This window comes from Ovis canadensis, chromosome 9 (assembly GCF_042477335.2).
Source record: "Ovis canadensis isolate MfBH-ARS-UI-01 breed Bighorn chromosome 9, ARS-UI_OviCan_v2, whole genome shotgun sequence".
NCBI lineage: Eukaryota > Metazoa > Chordata > Mammalia > Artiodactyla > Bovidae > Ovis > Ovis canadensis.
The window spans coordinates 93,076,059-93,101,513 of record NC_091253.1 but is presented as its reverse complement, the minus strand read 5'-3'; the positions used below and the strand labels follow the sequence as shown (position 1 = coordinate 93,101,513).

Here is a 25,455-nt window from a genome sequence, read left to right as displayed (position 1 = left end):
ATTACTACATGGCGATTTGATCCCGCTCCCTGGAGAAACCCACAGTCACTTTGGAGGAAGGCAGGGTAGTTCAGTGGGGGCACAGGAACCTTCCTAGGAGCCATGGTCCCTGCAAGACCCCACAGGGAGCAGTGGCCCTGAAGCCGTGCCAGCCTCCAGGGGCAGCCCGGCAGGAAAGAGCCCCGCGGCAGGCACGAGGGTTCTCACCCGGAACAGCCAGGGCAGGGTGAGCCCTTCCCCCCGTGATTGTCCTCTTCTTGTTTCTCCACGGTCAGATATTCTGACCATTCGACCCAGTGGAGTATCCACTCACCTCACCTTCCCTGCCGCTTCTGTTGACGTAGCCCCTGATCACTTGTGTTACCTTTTCCCTATTTGTGTTGGCTCACCTACTTCCGTCGCCACCACTTGTACCCGATACAGACTTTCAGCTTCCCTGTCCAGCTGCGCCACACTGAAGATCTCACCAGTGGCGGGGTCAATTCTTAGCCAGCCTCTCTTGTCGCCTCTCAGGGAATAACTTCAGTAAGAGAAAGGAGCAAAAGAAAGCCCACGTTACCCTGCATGAAAACGTGGAGATAGTTTATGCACCTCTGTGCTGTTATATCAGCACTGTCCGTTGCAGACTATTGACAGCATATATAAAGAAGCATAATCTAATGTTACTAATGCTCTGTTTGCCTACCATCTGCCTTCAAAAGAAGGATTTGTTCATCCCTACAAAGTGGTTTTTGTACTTGCTTTAATTTTTTTTTAAAAAAGGTTGAGTCACAACCTCTAGTGAAAAAAAGTTAAACATCTATTTCAAATAAAACAACCTGAAATTGTCTATTAAAACCACTCCCTCTAAGAAAACATGAACACTCATTGGTGGATACATGTGAATAGGTGAATACTCAGAGGCACGGTGAACTCTTCATTCAACAGACATCTGCTGAGAGATAGCAAACATCAAGCTGTGGACCAAGAGAGAAAATTACCAAAGGGGGTTGTTAGGCCAGTGGAGGAGACAGAGACAGATAATTCTAGTGCGACGATTGTCAGGGTCCATGTGGAATTGCAGATAAGGTAATGGAACCAGAGAAGACTTTCTGAAAGAGTGTGCTGTGGGGTGTTAACTCGCTCAGTCATGTCTGACTCTTTGCGACCCCACGGACTGCAACCCACCAGGCTGCTTATAAGTTAAATAAGCAGGGCGACAATATACAGCCTTGACGTATTCCTTTTCCTATTTGGAACCAGTCTGTTGTTCCATGTCCAGTTCTAACTGTTGCTTCCTGACCTGCATACAGGTTTCTCAAGAGGCAGGTCAGGTGGTCTGGTATTCCCATCTCTTTCAGAATTTTCCAGTTTATTGTGCCCCACACAGTCAAAGACTTTGGCATAGTCAATAAAGCAGAAATTGATGTTTTTCTGAAACATCTGAAAGAGTAGACGTTAACTAAAGCAAGAAAAAGATGGATGATTTAAGCAGAAGGAATTTCAGGAACTAAGGCAGAGAGGCCAAGGAATAGCTTAGGGTGTGGGGGCATCAGACATTCCAGGAGTGAAGGGATAAAAATAGGACACAGTGGATGGCAAAGGGTGAAGCTCAAGGGATGGAAGGAGCTGGGTTGTGGGAAGCGATGGGCAGGCAGGGAATGGTGACCTAGTCATGTTTGTGTTTTCAGTGGAACTCATTAGTAGGTGCATGAAAGGTGAATTTGAGCGAGAAAAGTCTAGAAACAAAGGAAAACAGATGGCTACAGCCTTTTGGGAAAAAAGTGCCATAGCCATAAGGATGTCTGTATCTTTAAATTAAAAAAAAAACCCACCTCTGGAAATTTTCTCCAAATAAAAAAAATTTAATAGAAGTCTTAAAAATGAATTATGCACATACATTCAAAACTTTTCTATAACTTAAAAAATACTGGACATAACCTACATGTCTGGGAGTAGAATGATTAAAAAGTAATAATATTGGTTCAAACTAATTTTTTTCCCAGTGTTAGAATATTCTATATGCCAAGCACTGTGTTAGGCTCTGTGTATGGGCAATGAATTAAAAATTGCCTGTGTTTCGTTGGATGGCATCACTGACTAGATGAGCATGAGTTTGAGCAAGCTTCCAGAGTTGGTGATGGACAGGGAAGCCTGGCATGCTGCAGTCCATGGGGTCACAAAGGGTCAGACACGACAGAGGAACTGAACTGAACTGATGTGGTCAGGATTTCTGAGTGAGATGGAAACCCTCTGGAGGATTTTCAGAGGAGTTACATGATTTTACTTTTTTAAAGACCCACTCTCGTTGCAGTGAATGGATGGGTGGAAGAGTTGATAATGTGGCCTGGATCACTGAGGAAGTGAGGAGAAGCAGGTGAATTCTGGATATATTTCAATGAAAGAATCACTAATATTTACTGATAGATTGGATTAAGATCCATTGGGTGCTAATGAATTCCAAGTTTGTGGATCTAAAAGAAAGAGAATTAAATCGCTCAGCCTTCAGCAGCAGCTTTGGCGTTATCCTTTCGTAATTGACTTACTCCTCGCATCCTAACTATTGCTTACTCTTCATTCATGAAGTACTCTTTTCATTTGTTTCTTCCAGGACATTATCCTTTTACTCATCTTCCTGATTTTAACTTAATAGTACATACATCATAGCTTTCCCTCAGATGAAAGAATGAACATCTGAGGAATGTTCTTAAATGACTTTGTTTCTCCACTCATAAACTCAATTTTTTATTCACTTGCCTTTGACTTATGACTTTCTCATGGCATTCTCATGAAGGAGATGGAAGCATTTGTTAAAGAGTAAACTGTTGTAAAATTAGGAACATTTTGTGCCCCATCACGCTTAGTGACTCTGACATACAGAGTAGTATCTACACTAACCATCCAGTACAACACACCTCTTCTTTCCCTTCTCTTATTTGTCTTTGTGAAAGTTGATAAGTGCTTGCAGTGTAAAATAGTAGGTGGGAACTTTATTCTGACAATCAGAAAAATGTCTTGAAACTAATTCCAAGTGCCAAAAGGATCATTCAGTGGGAGGCAAGACTCCCCTCAAATATTTAGAGACACTTAAGGAATTGTCATTCATAACATTCATAATCACTTGCATAGATTTTAAGCCATGCTAAAATATTTGTCATGCCATGGACAGCAGGACTGACGTTATACAATAGAAACAAAAGATCCATGTTCAAGTCCTGTCCTTAGGCTTATTAATGAGATGATCTTAAGACAGTTATAGACGTTGATACAGACACGGATGTATACATATACATCTGTTATCGTGGAAAATTTGATATTGTTGTACCTATTTAAGGAAAATCTGTGTGGGTTCTATCACCCTGAAAAAAAAATGAGAACTACTAAAATGGAAATACTTACACATCTTGTCTAACCATCTTAGCCCACATATTCACCTTTCCAGGGCTGAGCTCCGGAATGAATCTTGTTGCCCTGGACCTGCTCTGAAGAGCTCCTCATGGAGAAGGTTCCCTTCACCCTCGCAGGAGGTTGAGTCCACCCCATCAGGTTTCTGCTTTATTTTGCTGTCTAGAACGCCCATCTGCCTCAGGAGCTGGAGCTTGTCTCCGGACCCTGGCCCTGTGACTGGTCCAGACACAGGGCCTACCTCTGGGCAGCCGGGTCTCCAGCCCCACCTCCTAGACTTCCTAGCTGAGACCTGCAGTAGGCAGGCTGGGCTGGAATCTGACCTGCTTCCCACTCCCAAGTCTGGATGCTCCCTGATGCCCACCAGGTGACTGGAGCCTGACGAAACCAGGGCAGATTCACCAAGCACACTAGGACACAGCTTCAGATCCCTGGCTGCTCCTTTAGGGGAGAGCCCTCAAGTCAGGCCAGCTTCTCTGCCCACCCGCCCCTCAGCCCTTCCTCCTCCAAAGGCCATGACTACAGCACCCAGCCAAGCTTCCCAGCTACCTGACGTCCAGACCTTCCGGATCCTTGGCAGTCATGTTGCCTACTTTTGTGCCTTTAGCCACAGCCTCACTGACTTTTGCTTCAAATACTTGTTGGGAAAATTGCGGGGCCTCATTCACGTCTGTCACCAACAGTCTGAAGGTAGCAGAAGAGCTCGCATTATACTGTACACCAGGCACCAAAGGCTCAGGATTTTCTGCTTGGACTACAATATTATGAATGGCTACTGTTTCAAAATCAAGAGGCTGTACAGGGGAAAAAAGAAGGAAAATCAATTAGGGGATAATTAACTCCCTTAAAGTCCGCCCCTCCCCAAGGCGCCCTAAAAAACGCTCTGACAGAGCATCAGTTCTTAATCTAGCATCAGCAAAAACTTCCTTCTCTGGATAGTAGAGCAATGGAGAAGCTTTTGCTACAGGACTTACCAGGACTTTGAATATGCTAATGTGTGTTCTGACTCTCCTAGAAGAGGGAATCAATACGGCACTCCTCCAATTTATTTACTCCTAGGATCATTCATTCATTCATCAGAAACTTACTGATTCTCTCAAGACAGTTCTCAGAAGTCACTGGGGAACGCTTATACAGAGATTTCCACATGGTGTGGGGCTTCCCTGGTGGCTCAGGGGTAAAGAATTCCACCTGCCAATGCGGGAGATGCAAGTTCAATCCCTGGGTCGAGGGGATCGCCTAGAGAAGGAAATGGGAACCCACTCCAGTATTCTTGCCTGGAGAATCCCATGGACAGGGGAGGCTGAAGCAGCTACAGTCCATGGGCTTGCAGAGCTGGACATGACAGCAGCTAAATAGCAACCACATTGTATGGAGAATGATTTCCCAGAAACCTCAGGATTCAAATTTCAAAATAAAAGAACTTAAACTCTTGGTGGGTGGCAAAGGTTAGCATAAACTAGAGCATACCTGCTCATTTTACATCTAAAAACTGTCTCAGAAACTATAAGTACCTACCCCTCAAAATGGCCAAAACCTTACTGAAGACAACCTAGAATTTTGTGCATGAGAACTTGGCATGGTTAACATCAAACTGGGGCCCCAAACATGGCTGAACAGAAAGAAATGGAGGTTGAACTCCGAACGCTGCTAAGGTTCCTAGCAAACTGCTGTCAGTCTTAAGGGGAATTACAATGGCCGTTAAGAGGAATGTTCCAATTAGACAAGAGCATTTAAGAAGAGCACTTAAAAGCAAGGAATGCCTATTTTAATTGGCATGCAGAAGCCTCCAAAAGACTTCAAAATTCCAAAATAGTTTCATTGAAAATTTCATTGCAAAAGGCTGATAAAAAATTAGAGATATAAAAGGTATCCAAAAAAGACTACAGGATTGATGTAATTCCTACTGCTCCCCTCCACAGAGGTTCATTGAACATCTAGATCACTTTTAAGTAAGATAAAATACTAGAACATTAATTACTGAACATAGATTTACCCACTTTGGTTTCCTCTTGCAGAGGAACTAAAGATATTTGGGTCTATTAGTATATATGGCTAGAACCACATTAAAAATGTTTACTATGAGGAAGCATGTTTTTCTAAAATTATGAAATGTATTCATAAATTTGCTAGTCTAAAAATGCTAGGGCGACATTCCATAATGCTTAGCAAGTGTTCACTATAAATTAAGGATTCTATGGGTTAAGAATTCTAACGTGTGCGAGCTCAGTCACTCATGTAACTTAAAACAATAAGAAATAATTGTGTATGTAAGCGGAGAAGGCAATGGCACCCCACTCCAGTACTCTTGCCTGGCAAATCCCATGGATGGAGGAGCCTGGTAGGCTGCGATCTATGGGGTCACTAGGAGTCAGACACGACTGAGCAACTTCACTTTCACTTTTCACTTTCATGCATTGGAGAAGGAAATGGCAACCCGCTCCAGTGTTCTTGCCTGGAGAATCCCAGGGAAGGGGGAGTCTGGTGGGATGCCATCTCTGGGGTGGCGCAGAGTCGGACACGACTGAAGCGACTTAGCAGCAGCAGTGTATGTAAGGAAAATAGGATGTATTTTTTGTTTTGGAGGCTTTTTTTTGGGGGGTTAAAAAGGGTATGAGGTATGGCGATATATTTTGTTGAGGGAAATAAAAGTGGTTTTTTTCTAAAGTAAAGCTATTTATTTTAAAATAGGAAGGAGAAAAATTAAGGAAAAACTATGTTGAAAAGCAGAGACATTACTTTGCCAACAAAGGTCCATCTAGTCAAGGCTATGGTTTTTCCAGTGGTCATGTATTCATGTATGGATGTGAGAGTTGGACTGTGAAGAAAGCTGAGCACCGAAGAATTGATGCTTTTGAACTGTGGTGTTGGAGAAGACTCTTGAGAGTCCCTTGGACTGCAAGGAGATCTAACCAGTCCTTTCTGAAGGAGATCAGCCCTGGGATTTCTTTGGAAGGAATGATGCTAAAGCTGAAACTCCAGTACTTTGGCCACCTCATGCGAAGAGTTGACTCATTGGAAAAGACTCTGATGGTGGGAGGGATTGGGGGCAGGAGGAGAAGGGGACGACAGAGGATGAAATGGCTGGATGGCATCACTGACTCGATGGACGTGAGTCTGAGTGAACTCCGGGAGTTGGTGATAGACAGGGAAGCCTGGCGTGCTGCGATTCATGGGGTCGCAAAGAGTCGGACACGACTGAGTGACAACTGAACTGATGGACATAGAAAATAAAGAAGAATGAAAGACAGAAAAAGAGGAAAAAAGAGGAAATCCTGTGTGGTCAGCTTAGCTAAAAAAAAATAAATTGTTATTACAAGAGTTTTAAAATAAGTTTAAATACTAAAGTATTCTTATGTAAAGCTAAAACTTAATTTTCTTTCATCTGCTAAAAGGACAAATTTTATTAGGTCTATTAATTTAAAAGATCTACTCTTTATGAGAAATTTGAAAAGCTTTTCTTTATCTTTAAAACAATCTGTTTAGAAAGCAAAGACTTTGTGTTTTATCAAAATAATTTTTTGTGCTTTATATCTTTATTATCAAGTCTTTGATTATTTAAGTAAACTGAGTCGTCTCAATATTAGAAAAGCAAAGTTTGGCTCAGAAGTATGTAGCTTACTGCATTTGCTCTTGAAAATGTCTATTCTATTCTGTTTGAATAATTAAGTGGATAATTAAGTATTGTTTCATAATCTGTGATCCTTTTTAGTTGTGCCCAAACCTTTTGAATTTTTTGGCAGAACTTCCCAAAATCAAATTCTAAGTGAAGTCTTTTTGACCTGGAAATAACTTTGGGATTTTCCAGAGGTACTTTGGAAAAATCAGAAAAGACATTTCCTTTCTCCTTATAGAAAGAGAGATGTTACACTAATTAAGATTATTTGATATGTTAAATTACACGGGAAACTTTGTCAAACAAGTTATACTAAGCCTTTTTTTTTTTTAAATGATTTGAGTGTTCAGGCTTTTTTCTTTTTTAAAAAAATGTATTCAGTTTTGGCTGCGCTGGGTCTTCATTGCACACAGGCTTTCTCTAGTTGCAGCGAGCGGGGGCTACTCTCTAGTTGCTGTCCTCAGGCTTCTCACGCAAAGCACAGGCTCTAAAGTGCACGGGCTTTAGCAGTTGCTGTGTATGGTTTTAATGCGTTGTGTGGAATCTTCCCAGAGCAGGGATCAAACCCATGTCCACTGGACCACTAGGGAAGTCCAAACCTTCTTTATATTTACATAGGTATGTAAATGTTATAGAAATTATATAAAGTTCCTGGAAATCTATTATTTCCTGGTATAATGTTATCAGTCATAATTCTAGTTATCTTAAACATTACTCACTGCAAAAATTACCAAATTTCCTTGTCAGTTCCATTGCAATGAATTCTTATCAGATATTTAATAATGGGCATTTTAAGGATTTTGTCACTTACAGATAGTTAATTGTTTTAGTCTGATGCTTTTGCAAAAGTGTTCCTATAAAACTATTTCATCTTCAGAGAAATCCATAAAAAGGACTCTGACAGGTATTCTAGAATATCTGATCATTTTAAAATCATAAAACTAAACTGGGTAAGAATTCCAGAATAACAGAAAAACTAGATTAAAATAGAGCCAGTATTAATTACATTGAACTAAATAAACTGAGGAAGTTGATTATAATTTGTATGACTTTCTGTTTTAATACAGTGCATATTTCTTAATGTTTTGTTTTTCCAGATTTAAAAAAAAATGTTTTCTTTTAAGTAATCTATGACTTATAGCAATCGATAAAGCATACCTTTTTAAACAAAAATGACATTTTTTTTCTAGGTGATCTTTCCAGAATTCAGAAACTCTCAAATATATTATTTTCATGGCAATATAGGTAGTCATTCACATATGTTCAATAAGAATCTGTTCTCCTCATAATGGAACACATTTGGAAACATTGATTACATTGCTAAGGCTTGGACTGGACTGTCACATTTGAGAGAGATGTACATAGACTCAGAGGGTACTTTGCTTTGAAGGTTCCAGCATGAGCTTACATGGTCAATCACTATTCTTGCTGCACTTATGTAAATAATCAAGCCAAATTTAATGCAAAAAAATTATTTTACTGGGGTTATCCTTATAAAGAATTTTTGAAAAGCAGGAATAATTGTAGACAGAAAATTCTATTTGAACCTTTACATTCCCCATGGACAGAGGAGCCTGGCAGGCTACAGTCCATGGGATCACAAAGAGTCGAACATGACTGAGTGACTAAGCTCAGCACAGCACATTAGACTCTGGGCTTCCCAGGTGGCGCTAGTGGTAAAGAACCCGACTATCAATGCAGGAGACATAAAAGACAAGGGTTGATCCCTATGTCAGGAAGATCCCCTGGAGGAGGGCATGACAACCCACTCCAGGACTCTTGCCTAGAGAATCCCATGGACAGAGGAGCCTGGTGAGGTACAGTCCATAGGGTTGCAAAGCGTCGGATGTGACTGAAGCGACTTAGCATGCACACAAATACCCATAAACTGGACTGGATCCTGAATTTTTCTAGTTTCCTCAGATATCTGGCTACAACTCTCCAAGCTAATGTTTCAGTTGTCTGCCACCTTTCTGAATTGGAATCGGTGAGAACAAAGACTGCCCTTGAACCTCCTTGGAAGGGATCTGCCAGGCCCTCCTCGCTCCCCACATGGCAGCCAAACTTTACGGTCTTAAACCTTAGATACACATCTCACAGCTGAAGAGGAGTCCACCGACATCTGGCCTTATAAAAATACTGAATCTCCAAATCAGATTGAGTAGGAAGAGAAGCAGCTGACAGTGCGGCAGATGCTCCCTTCCAGATCAACACTTCATACTTCAGCTGAACACGAACCTCTCTCTCTCTTTTTTTCCCTTCCCTTTCTTTCACTCTGGCATTGGCCTGGAAAGGTAAGCCATCACCTGTATCTCCCAGGCCGTGGCTAAGGGAGGCAGCCTCTGAAATTTAAAACAACTACGATTTGGGGCTGGGAGAAAACCTAATTGACATCTAACTTGAACAGGCGTATGCAGCTAACTATCCCTACGAGTGAATTCCCGAACAGTGCTGCCTCAATGGAAGCGACTTGTGTCCTGACAGGACTTCTTTGTGATGGTTGTCATTCTCCATATGTACCTAGACGGCTGGTACATCGTCATCAGGCAATGTCTCCTAGGTTACCTAACTGCACCCTTGAGTGTTCACAAACAAACTGAGACACCTCATTGGTTGAACTCCCTGGATTTACATCAGTGAGTTAGAAAGGAATTGTCAAGAGGTATTCATGACTCAGGATTCCCTTTCTTTAGCCAGTCCATTCTTCTTAAGTGAAGTGAAGTGAAAGTTGCTTAGTCATGTCTGACTCTTTGAGACCCCATGGACTATACAGTCCATGGAATTCTCCAGGCCAGAATACTGGAGTGGGTTTCCTTTCCCTTCTCCAGGGGATCTTCCCAACCCAGGGATCAAACCCAGGTCTCCCACATTGCTGGTGGATTCTTTACCGTCTGAGGCACCAGGGAAGCCCTCCTTGGTTAACAGTGCATGTAAACCAGAATATGATTAGCAACCTTTCCTTAATTCTTGAAAATATTGAAAAATTCACTGTTAGAGCAATAGCTGCCCAACAAAAATCTTAAGACTTTCTGGCCAAAGTTGTTCTTGATATAAGAGAGCCCTTGATTCTCTTTCAGGTGAGCAAGGAGATGTCTATGCTGTAGCCAACACCACCTGCTGTACCTGGAGAACACTTTCGGGGCAGCGGAAATTCAGGAACATCAGATCACTGAACAAGCCACTTGCCTTCAAAGGGTGACTCCTGCCATGGAGTCTTTCTTTGAATTATTTGCATTTGATTGGTTTGAGTCTTGGGGACCATGGCTCGAAGGTACACTCCAAACACAAGGAATTATCCTACTTGTTAGAATCAGAGTACTCTCTCTTATGTGTTGCAGTCTCTCAAAAGTGTTAAATACATGCTCACAATCACTCACTACCAAGTCTCACTAAGACTAAGAACATCAGGAAGGGGACCGAAAGAATGACCAACTTAAAAACTCTAAACCTGAAGTTGACACCTGTGAATATCACAGGGATTAAGTAAATAAAAAAACAAAACCATTATGACCTGTGAATATCACACAGAAGATCAACAGAAGAAACAGCTAAATAGCAGTATCTGATAGTGACATTTACTGCTTCAAGTTTTTATCACATTTCTCAGATAAGCGAGAATCTGATCAAAATGGGGAAACTGTTAAAGGGCCTCCCAGGTAGCTCTTCAGTAAAGCATCCACTTGCCGTGCAGGACACACAGGAGACGTGGGCTCAATCCCTGGGTCAGGAAGATCCCCTGGAGAAGGAAATGGCAACCCAGTCCCGTATTCTTGCCAGGAGAATCTCATGGACAGAGCAGCCTCGCGGGCTACAGTCCACAAACAGTTGGACTCTTTGGGATTGCAAAAAGTCAGACACAACTGAGCATGCACACACTTTAAAGAAACAACAGGCCCAAAATAGAATCACTTGCGCTAAACCCCATGTCAGCAACAAGACGTAATACCTACCTTATTGCATTCTCAATCCCTGCCCCAGGAATGCAACCTTAACCAGTCAGTCTTGAATCTGGTCGGTGCTAGTGAGGTAATCCACCCAGTAGGCCCTTTCCTTCCTTTTAGGAGGGCAACTTTGTCTGAAACAAGACATTCTTTGCCAATAATTTCATTTTTCTACTCCCATTCTACCTTTGAAAATCTTTCCTTTTCTACAGCTTGGTGGAGCTCCTTTCTATTTGCTAGGTGGAATGACACTTGACTTATGAATTATTTAATAAAGCCAATTTGATCCTTAAATTTACTCCATTGAATTTTTGTTGTTTGTGCATACATGAATTTTTTCATCAGGAGAGGTTATGTAGCATTTGTCAGAGTCTCAAAGGTACCCATGACCTCAAAGAGATAAAGGAATCAGAGAAAAGCTCAAAAAGCACATTATAGATTCTGGGAACTGCTCGGTTTTATTCACCCTTCCAGGCCTGGAGGACCCAGGATCTCTTGGGGAGCTATCAGTTCTTTAACTTTAGTTTATATCAGTTTCTCATCAGTTAAACAAAAAATGGTATTTTCCTTTCATAAAGAGGAAAAGCTGACACATGACTGCATTAGCTCAGCCTGCTCTTCCCTCAACATCTGAAAAAATTCTCCCCATCAGTCGAAAGTTGGCTCAGTGCTGTTCTCTATGTACCATCTTCCCCGAATCCCACTCTGTATCCCCCAATAGATGAGCTCCATGCCTTCTGTAATCTTATAGTACTTAACTCAGGATCCTAATTGTTTGCTTCTCTATTCCAGATCCTTACTGACCATGAGCTCTCTGAGAAGAGGAACTGTATTATATTCTTTGCTTCTCATCACTTCCCTGACAAACAGTGTGCATAGTGTATCCATTAGGAAATACAAAAATGAGAAGGTCTTGGTCCTTCTCAAGCCCTTGCAGGCTCCAGTGGGAAAGAGATTCTGGAGAAAATCTTCACTCTCTAGAAACCCTCTCCTCCATGAACACACAAACACAGACAACATCGCAACCCAATTGCTAGTTCAAAAGGAAGTAAGATAGAAAATTTCCTCATATGAAAGAGAAAGAATTATGTGTAAAGACTCAAGGTCATCTGAGAATCAATTGGCTCTTGTTAAAATGCAGGATATAAAATTTTGTAATCCAGCTGAGACGTAAAAAGAGAGGTTTTTCATAGAAATAAGCGTCCGGTGCCTACAGGATATGACCCCATGATGACCTCTTGGTCACAACCTCATGGTGGGATAGGACTCCCCACCCAGGGTAGTTGGGAAGAAATGTGTGCACTCTGGAGCATCTGATTCCCAGGATCCGCCCATCATCTCAGGGGAGGAGGGCAGGGCCGTCAAATTAAAAGTCTGGTAGATGGAGCAGGAAGCCAGCAGCCCCCAGAGCAAGCCCACCGTGTGGACCAAGGACGCAGCAATCTGTTCCTTGTGGGTCCAGCCAAGACCAGGCTCAGACAAGCAGCACAGCACTCTGTGGGCTTGGGCAGAGGACGCACACCCCATCCTTACATCAAACAGGTCCTAAGTCCCCTCCCTGGCTTTCTGATCCTTTCACGAGGCCACCAGAGGCGAGGGATACAGAAACGAAATGGTGTCCCTGCAAATGAGGAGCAGCGCGAGTTAGCAGGACAGAACGTGTGACCTGAGAGAAGAGAGAGGTGATGGAGAAGACGGTACACGTCAAGCTCAGAAACTGGGACTTGATCCCTGATGAGCAGAGAGAGGCGGTGAGCACAAGGCTGACAAGGTGGGATTGGTGCTGGAGGAAGTTAACTCTGGGAGCCGCCAGGGGAGGGATGGATTGGAGCCAATCTGACCTGGGCAGGGAGGCCTGTTAGGAGAGGGTGTCAGTGTTCCTTCAACCCTTACTGAATGGAAGTAACGGCTTGCCCTCAGTAAGCCCTCAGTAACGGCTTGGCTTTCACACCAGGAAAACACACGGAACCACATTTTCCAGGAATAAAATTAGAAATGGAAGATACTAAAATTAGCAAGTGATAACCAGCAGAGTTTAATCAAGAACAAGCTTTGTCAAACCATGTGCCCTGTCTTTTGTGACACAGAGCTACGCCTGCAGAGTCAAGTCAAGAGACCCTCACGACCTTACTCATCAGGTAGGCAGAAAACACCCACTTATGCCACAATCCCTCTTCCGTACACAACTGCTTCAAAGGTCAAACTCGTGATTTAGATTCAAGCTGGAAGCAGAGATAAAAGTGCTGAAGGAAAGGAGCTGAGACCGGGGACATTTAACATTATCATCAATAATCAGTGATGAGAAAAAAATGCACATTAATTTTCCACATGATACTCTAGCTGCATAAAAATACATCATGTACTGAGAATTCAAAAGGACCAGCCATAATGAAGAAGTGACAAAATTTGTATCAAAAAATAAAAATTAAAGCCAAAACAAACCTCTGACTTTCAATTTCAGGAGAGTTATTGATGAGTCTGGCAGGGCTCAGAGAAATAGCCTTCCTGGCTCCTGATACCTGCTTGGTCTCAAGAATGTGTTGATCTATCACACAATAGGCCAGAGCTCAGGGTGGAGGTAAAGACAGGGAGGACAGCATTAATGTAAGAATTAAAGATATTTAAATTTAAAAAATAAAAAACTAAAAAATAATAATAATAAAAAAAATAAAATAAAATTTTAAAAAATAAATAAATAAAACGTGTTTATTCCCAAGCATCACTTGGGGCATATGAATTAATAGAAAAAGTATATCTTGGTCTTTTCCTCTGGTTCCAGACACTGAGCTTCTAAATCCCTTGCAATTTCCTGGGTGATAGGAGTGCCTTTTGTTCTAATGAGGTGACTCTTTGTGGCTCCTGGTAACCAGGACGGGGACTGGTTACCAGACCAAGACCAAGCCATGGTTAGGAGCTGGGGATTTTCAGCACAACCCCTCCCACTTCCCAGGAAGGAGAGAGGGGCCGGAGACTGAGTTCAGGATCAATCACGTCTACATGATGAAGCCTCAATAAAGATCCCCAGAGTAAGGCATTCAGAGAGCTTCTGGGTTAGTGAGCACATCCACGAGCTGGGGAAGCGATACACAGCTCGACTGCATGAGACAGAAGCTCCTGCTCTCGGGGCCCTCCCAGGCCTCACCCCGTGCATCTCTTCATCTGGCCACTCAGCTGGATCCTTCATCATATCCTTTATTACGTGATACACTGGTAAATACGTTTCCGTGCGCTCTGTGAGCTGCTCTAGCAAATGTTGGAACCTAAGGAGGGAGTCATGAGCCTCTGATGTATAGCCAGTCAGCCAGAAGAACAGGCGACAACCTGGCACTTGCTGGCGGCTTCTGGAGTGGGGTGGGAGAGTGGGACTGAGCCTTAACCTGGGGGGGTCGGACGCTGTCTCCTGACAGGTAAGTGTCAGAATGGAGTTACGTCGTAGGACACCAGGCTGGCGTTGGAGAATTGATAGGTGTGTGGAAAGCCCACACACCTGGTATCCACCCTGAAGTGCAGTAGAGGAGAAAGCCTTTGCAGGGCACTTGCTAAAATGACTGATTTCCAGGCCCTCCCCCAGAGAGCCTGAGTCAGCTGTCCCCAGCGGGCACCATTTGACTCTGGGATTGGGCAAGTTTGGCCCCCTTGGCAAGAAGAGAAAACGTCTCATCTGTCCACAGCCAGAGTCTTAGCTTCTGCCCTCACCCGAGTTAATTAGAATTAAGATAATGTTGAACATTTATGAAGTTGGCTACCACCTGCTAGGGGCTGTCTTAAGAGCTATGTGTGTATTTTGGCACTGAATCCTCCAGGATCCTCATCAAGAAGGTTCTACCAATTTAGGTTTTCAGATCAGAAAACTGAGGTCTGAGAGGTTACAACATTTGTGTCAAGGTCGCAGAGCTAGTACATGGTAATGCCAGGCCCCCATAGCAGTCCTTTCCTGAAAGGAGTCAGAAGCCAGGGGTCAAGTTCCCAGCTCCTTCACCTAGTAGAGGGGCTGGCTGTAACTTGTGAGCCCGAACCTCAGCTGGATGATGGGACTGTTTCTGCCTCCCTCGGGGTCAGTGTGAGAAGCGAGGGAGTATGTGCAGAACTGCTTCATGAAGCGAAAGGGGCTTCAGGTGTGGAGTGTGCGCTCCTCGGTGAATTTTACTGGTTGCCATTTGCACATTTAGGGCTTCCCCTCATAGCTCAGTTGGTAAAGAATCCGCCTGCAATGCAGGAGACCCCGGTTCGATTCCTGGGTCCGGAAGATCCCCTGGCGAAGGGAGAGGCTACCCACTCCAGTATTCTTGGGCTTCCCTTGTGGCTCAGCTGGTGAAGAATCTGCCTGCAATGGGGGAGATCTGGGTTCAATCCCTGGGTTGGGAAGACCCCCTGGAGAAGGGAAAGGCTATCCACTCCAGTATTCTGGCCTGGAGAATTCCATGGACTGTATATTCCACGGGGTCGCAAAGTGTCGGACTTGACTGAGCGACTTTCACTTTCATTTGCACATTTAATTCAGGTGAACAGGTGCTGAGAGGATCATGATAGTTTACATTGGGATTTAAATTTTTTTTTAATGACCAACACAATGGTTCTGAAGCAATGGAAGGCTTAATGAGATGGGACTTAGAAGTAAGGCTAACTAAGCTCTGCACGAGAAACCACACACATGCGTGCTCAGTCACTTCTGTCGTGTCTGACTCTTTATGACCCTGTGGACGTGTAGCCCACCAGGCTCCCCTGTCCATGGGATTCTCCAGGCAAGGGTGCTGGAGTGGGATGCCATATCCTCCTCTAGGGGATCTTCCCGACCCAGGAATCGAACCCATGCCTCCTGTATCTCCTGCTTTGCAGGCAGATTCTTTACCACTGAGCCACTAGAGAAACCACATAATAGAGTCTAAGTTTAAAAACCTGAAAACTGCATGAACACACCTGTCACGGTGAGGACACGCATCCTAGGGGCAGTTGGCTGACATCAGTGTATCCTGGTCAAGGATCCGCACCTCTGGGCCGGCTGGCACTTAGCATTTGAAAGATCCCAATCAGAGCCACACCCCAGAGGCAGCTGCTACAGGCTCTGAGCTAGCACTGTCTCAAGCTACATTTTGTTAATTACCAAAGTGATCTTGCAAAGAGGTTTTTGTGATATCAGTGGTATTCAAGACAGGCAATTTGGTGGAGAAATACATTCTTGAAGAAGAATGTAGCATCTGGCTAGTCCAGCAGCTTATACCCTTCAGAGTTCCAGGACTCCAGTTCTGTTCTGTGGTCACCTTTTCTGCGGACAGTCAGATGAATCCTGTCACTAGACTACTGTGATTGCAGTGATTACAGTGCCTGAGGGACAGAGAGCCGGGCCAGCACAACCCTAAGGCCTAAAGCACAAGGTGAATGCTGGTTTTCAAACCTGCTTGTTATTAATTGCACATGGGACAGAATTCGACTATGTATCCAGGCAACCAAGATTTATTGAACCTCCACTGTGTGCAAATATGCTGGACACTTGGCATATAGCCACAAACAAAGTCAGGATGCGACCAAGATTTTGGCCAGAGGCCCGCTGTACTGGAACACACCCCCTCATGTCAAGGAAGGTGTGGGAAGAAGATTAGAGCCTTCACCTACTGCTGATCCTCAAGGTTACCAACTTTTCCCTATAGATGCCCGCTAGCCACAGATGGTCAAATTAACTTACATTAGTTCACAACAAGCCACCATGAAAAGTTACCGACATTCATACCGAGATGGACAGGCCTTTATCTTCTCTTAGACACCTAGAGGGTGCTGGTCTTGGGGAAGGATGGAAGCTCTCTGCCCCCGCCTCCTGCCACAAGACCAGGCCTGCTGCCTGGACCACCCACTGCAAACTCGGGGACCTGGCCTTTCCTTCTGGGTTCTTTGTGTCCATGAAGGCAGCCATGAATAGAGGGGGAAGATGTAACAGCAAAGGTCAGACTCAAACAAAATACTACTGCTGAAGTAGGTCCACACACAAACCTTGCAGCTGAAACCCAGTGAGGCCCTTTGTCAGAAGTGGGTTGTGTGGTCAGAACGGTACCAGAATTCTGAGATTCTGCTCCAGGGTTTCCTTCAGCACCAGCACTTCCCCCCCCCCCCCCCCAACTCATGCTTCTATTCATTTTCTGTAAAATTATTTTCGTCTTCATTTTCAATTTCTACCTTTATTCTGGGTCAAAACTTTCCTTCAGAGCTTTCTGATGCAGCCTCCCACACACTGTACTACAAACTCTCCGCATTCAGCCATGTCTGCAGAGTCTCTATTGCTGTAACCCTGATCTCTTTTCATTCTAAAGATATTGGACGACACTGAGTGCCACTCCCTGTTGAGTCATCTGATACACAGTTTACAGGCATAAACGAGGCAGCCAGGGAGGAAAGGGTCAAACTTCAGGTGTATACAGTAGGGAATAGGAGTAGATTGAGCCAAGAATGGGAAGACCCTCTATAAAGAAGCAAGTTATCACGGTAATCAAGATTTTGGCTTCCAGACTACCCAGTCCTTCCAAAGGGAGAGACGAAGCAAGAGCCAGTGGACTTAGCAGCACCGTGAAAGATGAATGTAAGGAGTGGGCAGGGAAGAAGGTATGAGAGAATAAATTTGTTTATTATAACTTGCCCATTAAAGGAGACCTACCCACCTCCAGTCATTATTAAAAAGAGGAACCTATGGCTGGTCCACTAGAATAAACAGCCTGCCTCCTAAAAGGTTCACGGGATTCATCTAGTCTAATATCCCACACCTGCAAAGGGAAAAATAAAGCCCTGAGCACCACCTTGCCCAATATTTATTAAATAAAAATAAAGAATGCCTGGTTAAATTGGAATTTCAGATGAACAGTAAACGATTTTTTAGTAAAAGCATGTCCCAATTATTGCATGGGACATACTAATACTAAAAATGATTCATTCTATAATTTTTATGAAAATTCTACCTCCCTCTGCAAAGGTTACTAGGTCAGCTAGTGACAGACTCAGAGCAGGAATCCTGGCCTCTGTCTTTCACGAGGACAGGAATGACTGAGGGGGTTCCAGGAGTCCATCACATGCCTGAGAGGTCACTGCCAATTCATTAATTCTGCTTATAGGTCCTTGAATGGTCCTAAGGAAACTAATCTTTGAAAAAGACAAATTCCATTCAATGGGTGACTTACCTTTTTAAGCTTGACGTATCCAGTATTGGTTTGGGGATCTGTTTCAATCTCCAAACGTCCCTCACTGTCTCCCTGTGTGATTCGATACAGGATCTTAGAACTCCCAGTGTGCGGTTCATCAGTGTCTGTGGCCTGGATGGTTAGGATGACAGATCCCACTGCTGTGTCTTCAGGGAAAGTTAGGTTTCCATACTAAGAGGGAAATAGGGGAAGGAAACAATGAGAATGTCCATTGTAATCAAGCACAATTATCAACGAGCAAACTTGCCTCTGGTTTCAGAATGGACACAAGTCACAGTTTACATCAGTACTTACCAAGCATGCTTTTCCCGTTGATGAGTAGGTTGCAGTTGCTTTTGACATCAGTCACACTTGTAGACTGATATCCCTTATACCAAGAAACAGTGTCTCAGAGAGCGACTGATCAGATTCTAAAACAGATTCTCCCACCCACATCCAATATATTTAATACTGGGACTATCATTATAGTTATTAGTAATGAGACAGATAAATAGCTCCTATGTATCAAGTACCTACAATGTGACAGGCACTTTACATATATCATTTTAATTAATTCTTAATCAATCAGAGAATAGTTGTTAAGAGCCTGAACTTTGGAGTCAAATGGCCTCAGTATGAATCCTAGGCTCGCCACTTATTACCTGGGTGAATTGAAATAAGTTTCCTGATTTTTGAAAGTCTCAGGTTCATCCTCTGTCCATTGGACATAATAAAAATGGAAGCTGTCTTATGTTTTCTGTTTGGATTTATAGAGATAACACATATAAAACCTCTGAATGCCTAGCACATAATAAGTGCTCAAAAAGGTAAGCATCAAGACAAAATGCCCTACTGAATAGCTGTGTTATCACCTCCATCTGACAGAGAAGCAAAAGATTGGAGAGGTAAAACCCACTCAAGACCACACAGCTAGTTGGTCACAGAACTGGGGTTCAGATCCATGCTTGTCCACCTCCAAAGCAGGTGCTGTTAATCTCTCACTCCTCCACTGAAAATCCCCCAGGTCACGTCTCTTGCCATCATGATCATGAAGATGATAACAGGCAGGGACCAGGAGGGGATCACGGCAGTGAAAGAAGTGGACTCCTACTTTCTAGAGCCCCATTTGCCTTTCCAAGCTCTGAGATTCCTAAAGCAGAACTCTTGTCCTCAGTCTAAAAGCACTGTCTAGATGTAATGCGAGGAGACTATAACACACAGAAAAGATCAAATACCCAGGAGAATGGAGACAGAGACAGGCTCTTCATCTCATGCTCACTTAACCTCAGTGCCTGCTACACAAGTTATATTGTCATACCTTTTACCTCTGCAAACCCTCCTGTAAATCAATTCCCTGTCTTTGTCACAGCTTTATCTTTATTTTGATTTATGAACATCATCACAAGGCTCAGGGCTGCCTCATCACTGACTTCAAACATAACAACCTAGTCAAAACAGCTTCTCTCTCCTCCAAAATAAATAAATAGAGGTATCTATTTTAAGGGAAGCAATGATAAAATTACTGCCAAGTTCAAAGCCCACATTAACAATAAATTAGCTTGAATTCTTCTTGATATAGTCAACTGATCTTCTTTCTCCTGCTCTTTATGCCCAGTTCTTCTCATTTTTGCAAGTGTGCTGAGCACACTCTTCTGGCATAAACCAGAGGCTGGCTTTTTCTACGCCTTTGTTGTTGTTACTCAGTTGCTCAGTCGTGTCCGAATCTTTGCAACCCCATGGACTGCATGCAGCACCCCAGGCCTCCCCGTCCTTCACCATCTCCCTGAGTTTGCATTGAGTCAGTGATGCCATCCAACCATCTCATCCTCTGTCGTCCCCTTCTCCTCCCATCTTCAATCTTTCCCCACATCAGGGTCTTTTCCAATGAATCGATTCTTCGCATCAAGTGGCCAAAGTATTGGAGCCTCAGCTTCAGCACCAGTCCTTCCAATGAATATTCAGGGTTGATTTCTTTTAGGATTGACTGATTGGATCTCTTTGCAGTCCAAGGGACACTTAAGAGTCTTCTCCAGCACCACAGTTCGAAGGCATCAATTCTTCAGTGCTCAGCCTTCGGATACTCTCACATCTGTATATGACTACTGGATTCTTATTCAATTAATGCAAGGTGAGTTTAAATTGCCAATATTTTGCCAGATTTTAAATTTTGACAAAGAATTCTTGTTTGAGAACCTAGCAATAACCTATTTATTGTCTTATACTCACAAAATATATAAAGGCAAACTGGAAGCAGCTACTCAATTCATCTCAATTTGACAAAGACTGTGCTTGCAGCTTTCAAGCCGTCCTTGAAATAAATGAGCTTTTGGCAAAAGTTTATAAACAGATGCTCGCAGATACTATAACAGTGAACGTTACTGTTCCCAGAAGATTTCCACTGAAGACAATGCCTGAGTTTACTACCAGAGCATTAACTAAGATATTAAATCTGGCATTACCCCTAACTACTGTTTGTGTCTTTATCCCAGAAGTAGGGGTCAGGTAATATAAACAAAGTAAAGCAAAAACAAGGCAACAAGTACTCACATCTGACTTTTCAAAGATGGGGATCTGATCATTGATATCAATAACGTTGATTTGCACAAAGCAGAGGGTCTTGAAGTCTGAAAATCAAAAGCACATCACAAAAATTTTCACTGAAAATCGTGCATTAAGATCAGAAAACAAAAAAAAAAGATCAGAAATCTGCAAGAAAAACAATTGGCAAGTGCAGTAACAGCCATGCCACAATTTGACTGTTGACCTGCGATGTGCGTAGCAAGGAGTCTCTCTGTGCCCCACCGACCCCCACGTGTGGGTCACCAAGGTGGGACAGAGGAAAGCCCTGGGAGAGGCGCCTCTGGGCTTCCTGCTCCATCCACCTGCCTCTTCCTCGGTAAAAGCTTGTTCCTGAGCCAGGCTTCCTGGGAGGCAGCCTCTGTTTTCTGGCTCGTGAAACTTATGTAGCCTTCAAAGCCCAGTGCAAAACTGTCCTTCTAAAAAGCTTATTTGAGCATCCCAGAAGGTTGTCTTTCCTTCTCTGAACACTTCCAGCTCTCACTGTCCTGTATCTCTTCTGCCCCCATAAAAGGAAGGCCCAAGTGAGGGAGGCAAGGTACAATGGTGTGTCTGTGTACAAAGTCACTTCAGTCGTGACCGACTCTGCCACCTTTTGGACTATAGCCTGCCAGGCTCCTCTGTCCATGGGATTTCCCAGGCAAGAGGACTGGAGTGGATTGCCATGCCTTCCTCCAGGGAAATATTCCTGACCCAGCATTTCACCCACATCTCTTACATATCCTGTATTAGCAGGCAGGTTCTTTACCCCCAGGCTTCCCTGGTGGCTCAGTGGTTGAAGCGTCTGCCCGCAATGCAGGAGACTTGGGTTCGATCCCTGGGTTGGGAAGATTCCCCTGGAGAATAAAATGGCAACCTACTCCAGTATTCTTGCCTGGAGAATCCCATGGACGGAGGAATCTGATGGGCTACAGTCCACGGGGTCGCAAAGAGTCGGACACAACTGAGCAACTTCACTTTCTTTACCCCTAGCACCACCTGGGAAGCCCACGATACAATTAGCCCTCTTCCAAGGGCATGCCTACCCAGAGGCAGCTCACAGAATCCTGGTAAGTGGCTCTGAGGGGTGGGTTTGACAATCCAGAGACCTAGTTAGAGACAGCAGTTTAACCTGGATCCAAGGTGAGCATGGAGTACCAGTAGAGATGGGATCCCCAGAAAAACAGCTACATGAAGACCAACAGGATGGGATCTTTCGTTGAGGTTTCCATTATTCCAACCGTGAAGCCTACATTATACAATGGCTAAGACTTTGGGCTCTGGAACCCCCACCACTGAGATTCTGTCTCTGCTACTTATCAGACGTGTAAGAGGTTGGTTATGTTACTTGAAATCAGTGTGAGGTAGTCAGTTTATAAAATGTAGATAGCAACAAAATCGAGGTTCTCATCCTAACAGACGTGGCCGGCAGTCTCTGTGTATCAGGTGCTTTGCTTACATGACTCATTTCATCCTCACTCTTCACTCTGATATAGGTACTATTGTCATTTTCATTTAGTTCACAACCGAGGAAGCCAAGGATAACTTGGCCACAGTCCTGCAGCTGGCTCGTGGTCGAGCCAGATCCGAATCCACGAGCCCCCCAGTCCTCTCCGTCTGCTCCCCGCCCTTCACCCCACTCTGTGCCCTGGGGCTGACCTTAGGAGAGCATCACTGGGCATCCTGGCCCTCTGGGTACCAGTCGAGCTCTACCAGGGGGAGCACTGGCAGGAGGTCTGAGGAAGGGCAGGAGCACGGAGTCAGAGTCTGGCTCCCACTGCCAGCAGCTTCCTCTAGAGTCACGGCCCCAGGCCCAGGGCCTGCTCCTTCAGGGAAGGGCCCTTCCCTTGCCCCTTCTCACCTTGGGGTAAGAATGACTCCATTGTGCCTCACACCTCCTGCTGGCTTCCCATAACCCCTACCCACAGCTTTACAGAGAATCCCTTCTTTACTCTCTTTTTGGTTACTTCTTTGAAGAGGGCTTTTTTTTTCCTGGGATGCTGACAAACATACTCAGGCTGCCGAGCTCCAGAGCTTGTTCTCAACACACCAGACACAAGGCCAGGCATGTAACCTAATAACAACCATCTTATAAATAAGTGGATGCTAATTAAAGCTGCCCGCAGGACATTTGTAGACAGCAAGAATGGCTGGAGATGTGGAGAGGTCCCAGGGCCTGAACTCACTACTTGCCTGTTCCATGTAAGCCTCATTTGGACCAGCAGTGAGCCTCGTGGTTTTATGTAAATAAAACCACTTCCCTGAATTTATGTAAAACTATGCTAATTATAGCCTACTGACTAATTTTCTGTAGTATACTATTGAATGTTTAATTCCATCAACACACATACACACATATATTTACATATAAATATATTGCATAATCTGGTCCACATAGTCTATAGATGTATTCGTGCATATAGACAATTTGTCATCTGGTTTCCATTTATGCTCTTATGGCATTAAACTGCTTTGGGTCTCCATTCATTTGCACATGGGCTTTCTTCTCCTGTATAAGCCTTTACACTGTTTTGTAACTTGTCATATTCATCCATCGAAAGTCGGATTAATGATACCTCTTCCAGAAAGCCCTATCAGGTCTCTCTCCCTCTCCACTGAGTCACTCGTTGCTTTCATGGGCTACCTTGTACATATTCCTTATAATTTATCTATTCACTTGTCCATCTCCTCTACAAAAAAGTGCTCCTTGAGGACAGACACCGGGTCTCATTTATTTGTGCGTTCCCAGTACCTTGAATGGTGCCTCAATCAAGGTAAATGCTCAGTAATCACTGGAAGAATGGCTGGCTAATGGTGTGAAATTGTCAGCTCATCACAGACAGGGATAATTTATTATCCCCAATTTCATTGTACCTCTCAGCATAATGCTAAGCATTATGTTAGGCCCTCTATATTTGCCAAATTACTATCCCTCAAACTTTCTGCTTTGGGGGCCTGGTAAACCCCAGTACTCTCAGTTCTCTTTAGTATCTCAACATCTGGATAAAGAAAAAAAATATGAAGCACAATGTGAAATGATGCTCTTCACTACAGCATACCTATATAATCTCTCTTTCCTAGCATACTAATTACTGAACTACTTGGTTATTTAAGACTCAAGAGCAGTTAACTCGAAGAAAGATTCTTAACTTAAAAGTATTAATGACCCTAAAATAGGCCTGTCTCTGAGGTCGAGTCTGTTTGTGTGTCTGTGCAATTTATCTGAGAACGTATGCATTTGTTTAGGAATTCATAGTTTCCATCAGATTCTCAAAGGGTCTCATGACTTAGCAAAGATTAAAAACCACTTGCTTTGAAATTGTATAAAGTATAAGGATGAATGTTTCCTGATATTGTCAAATGGCCAATTAGAAGCTAATAGGAGAAGACAAAGCTTTCCAAAAGTTCCTTCACTGTCATACAGTAGAAGCCTTTGAGTCTGAAAGGGAGACTTGAGAAATACAACTAACTTTCTTGTTTGTGATCACGGTGGCCATGACAACGAGGCTTGCCAACAACTTTTAACAACAGGATCTTAATTGACAACGTGCCGCTGGGCTCTGAAACCCATCACTCTGTGTGCACCAAGACCTTGCTTCCCATTGGCTGCCCCAGCAGTGCCTGAACAAGGCAGGCAGGCTAAGGTAGGCCTGCTTTTGGAGACCACAGACTCCTTCCACAGCCAGCCTTGGACCTCCGATGACCTTGCCGAACTTCCCTTTGACCGGGAGTTTCCCCAGCACTTTCCTTCCTTCCCTCCTTCACTCAGGGTCAGGCTCGTATTGAGGTCTGACGGCTCTTCCACCCTTCTCTGTATCCCTTTGCATTTTTTCTCATAGGCAGTTCCTCTAATAAAATCCTTATATATTTAATCCCCTCTTGGGCATCTGCTTCTCAGGAGACAAACATAATCACATTTTCTGAGCTGCAACTCTGGCCGTTACCATGCTGGCTTCTGGGCTTGTTTTACGTGGGAAGCAAGACCTTTTTCAATGGCAGCCTCTGTAACACAGCCAGGCATTAGAGCAGCCTAACAATCACAGCTGGAAAGAAAACAAGTGTTTCACTCGACACTGTGAAAGTGATACTAACCTTTGTCAGACACCTGTACGCTCAGGTTGTACTGCGGAGTGTCCCGCTTATGCAGCGACTGCAGCACTAACTGGAGTGTTCCAGAGTATTCTTGGACCAGGAAGAGTCCATCTTGAGGAACTTTGGGAGTTTGATCCACAATTCTGTATTCTAAAACACTGTTGACAGTGTTTTCTTCATCCATGTCATGAGCAATAAGAGTTCCAATACTGCTCCCTATAGGGAAAGAAAGAAGGAAACCCATCCATTATTCTTTTTAGCCTATTAAAAAATGGCTTCCGTGGAGAATCGGGTTCCTAGAAGGCACTGGAAGTAACTGTGAGAAGCAGAATAAAGTTCTTAGATTGATGCTGGTGCTTCTAACCTTTTCAGCTATACAGTGTGTGGAGCAGTGTCTTAGCTGGCTGCATATGTGTGTATTAGTCACTAAGCAGCATTCGATTCTCTGCGACCCCATGGACTATAGCCCGCAGTCCATGTCCATGGAGTTCTCTAGGCCAGAATACTGGAGTGGGCTGCTGTTCCCCTTCTCCAGGGGATCTTCCCAACCCAGGGATGGAACCTGGGTCTCCTGCATTGCAGGCAGATTCTTTACTGTCTGAGCCACCAGAAAAGTCCATTTTTAGCTGGCTAGGGCTTGCCATTAAAAAAAAAAAAAAAGTGACTACACGATGGATGGCTTTAACAACAGCAGTTTATTTTCTCAGTC

General features: G+C 43.8%; 1 protein-coding gene across 5 annotated transcripts in view; it reads right to left on the bottom strand.

Annotated features, from left to right (window-relative positions):
* The window catches only part of CDH17 (cadherin 17), an 85,559-nt gene that overhangs the window by 9,887 nt on the left and 50,217 nt on the right, over positions 1-25,455 (bottom strand). For all 5 annotated transcript variants that reach the window (XM_069601173.1, XM_069601170.1, XM_069601171.1 and 2 more), the window contains 5 exons: positions 24,747-24,962; positions 20,646-20,722; positions 18,099-18,290; positions 3,934-4,178; positions 390-520 (listed from right to left, as the gene is read on the bottom strand). In XM_069601173.1, the coding sequence (XP_069457274.1) occupies positions 390-520; positions 3,934-4,178; positions 18,099-18,290; positions 20,646-20,722; positions 24,747-24,962 (861 nt within the window). The remainder of the gene's footprint in view (positions 1-389; positions 521-3,933; positions 4,179-18,098; positions 18,291-20,645; positions 20,723-24,746; positions 24,963-25,455) is intronic.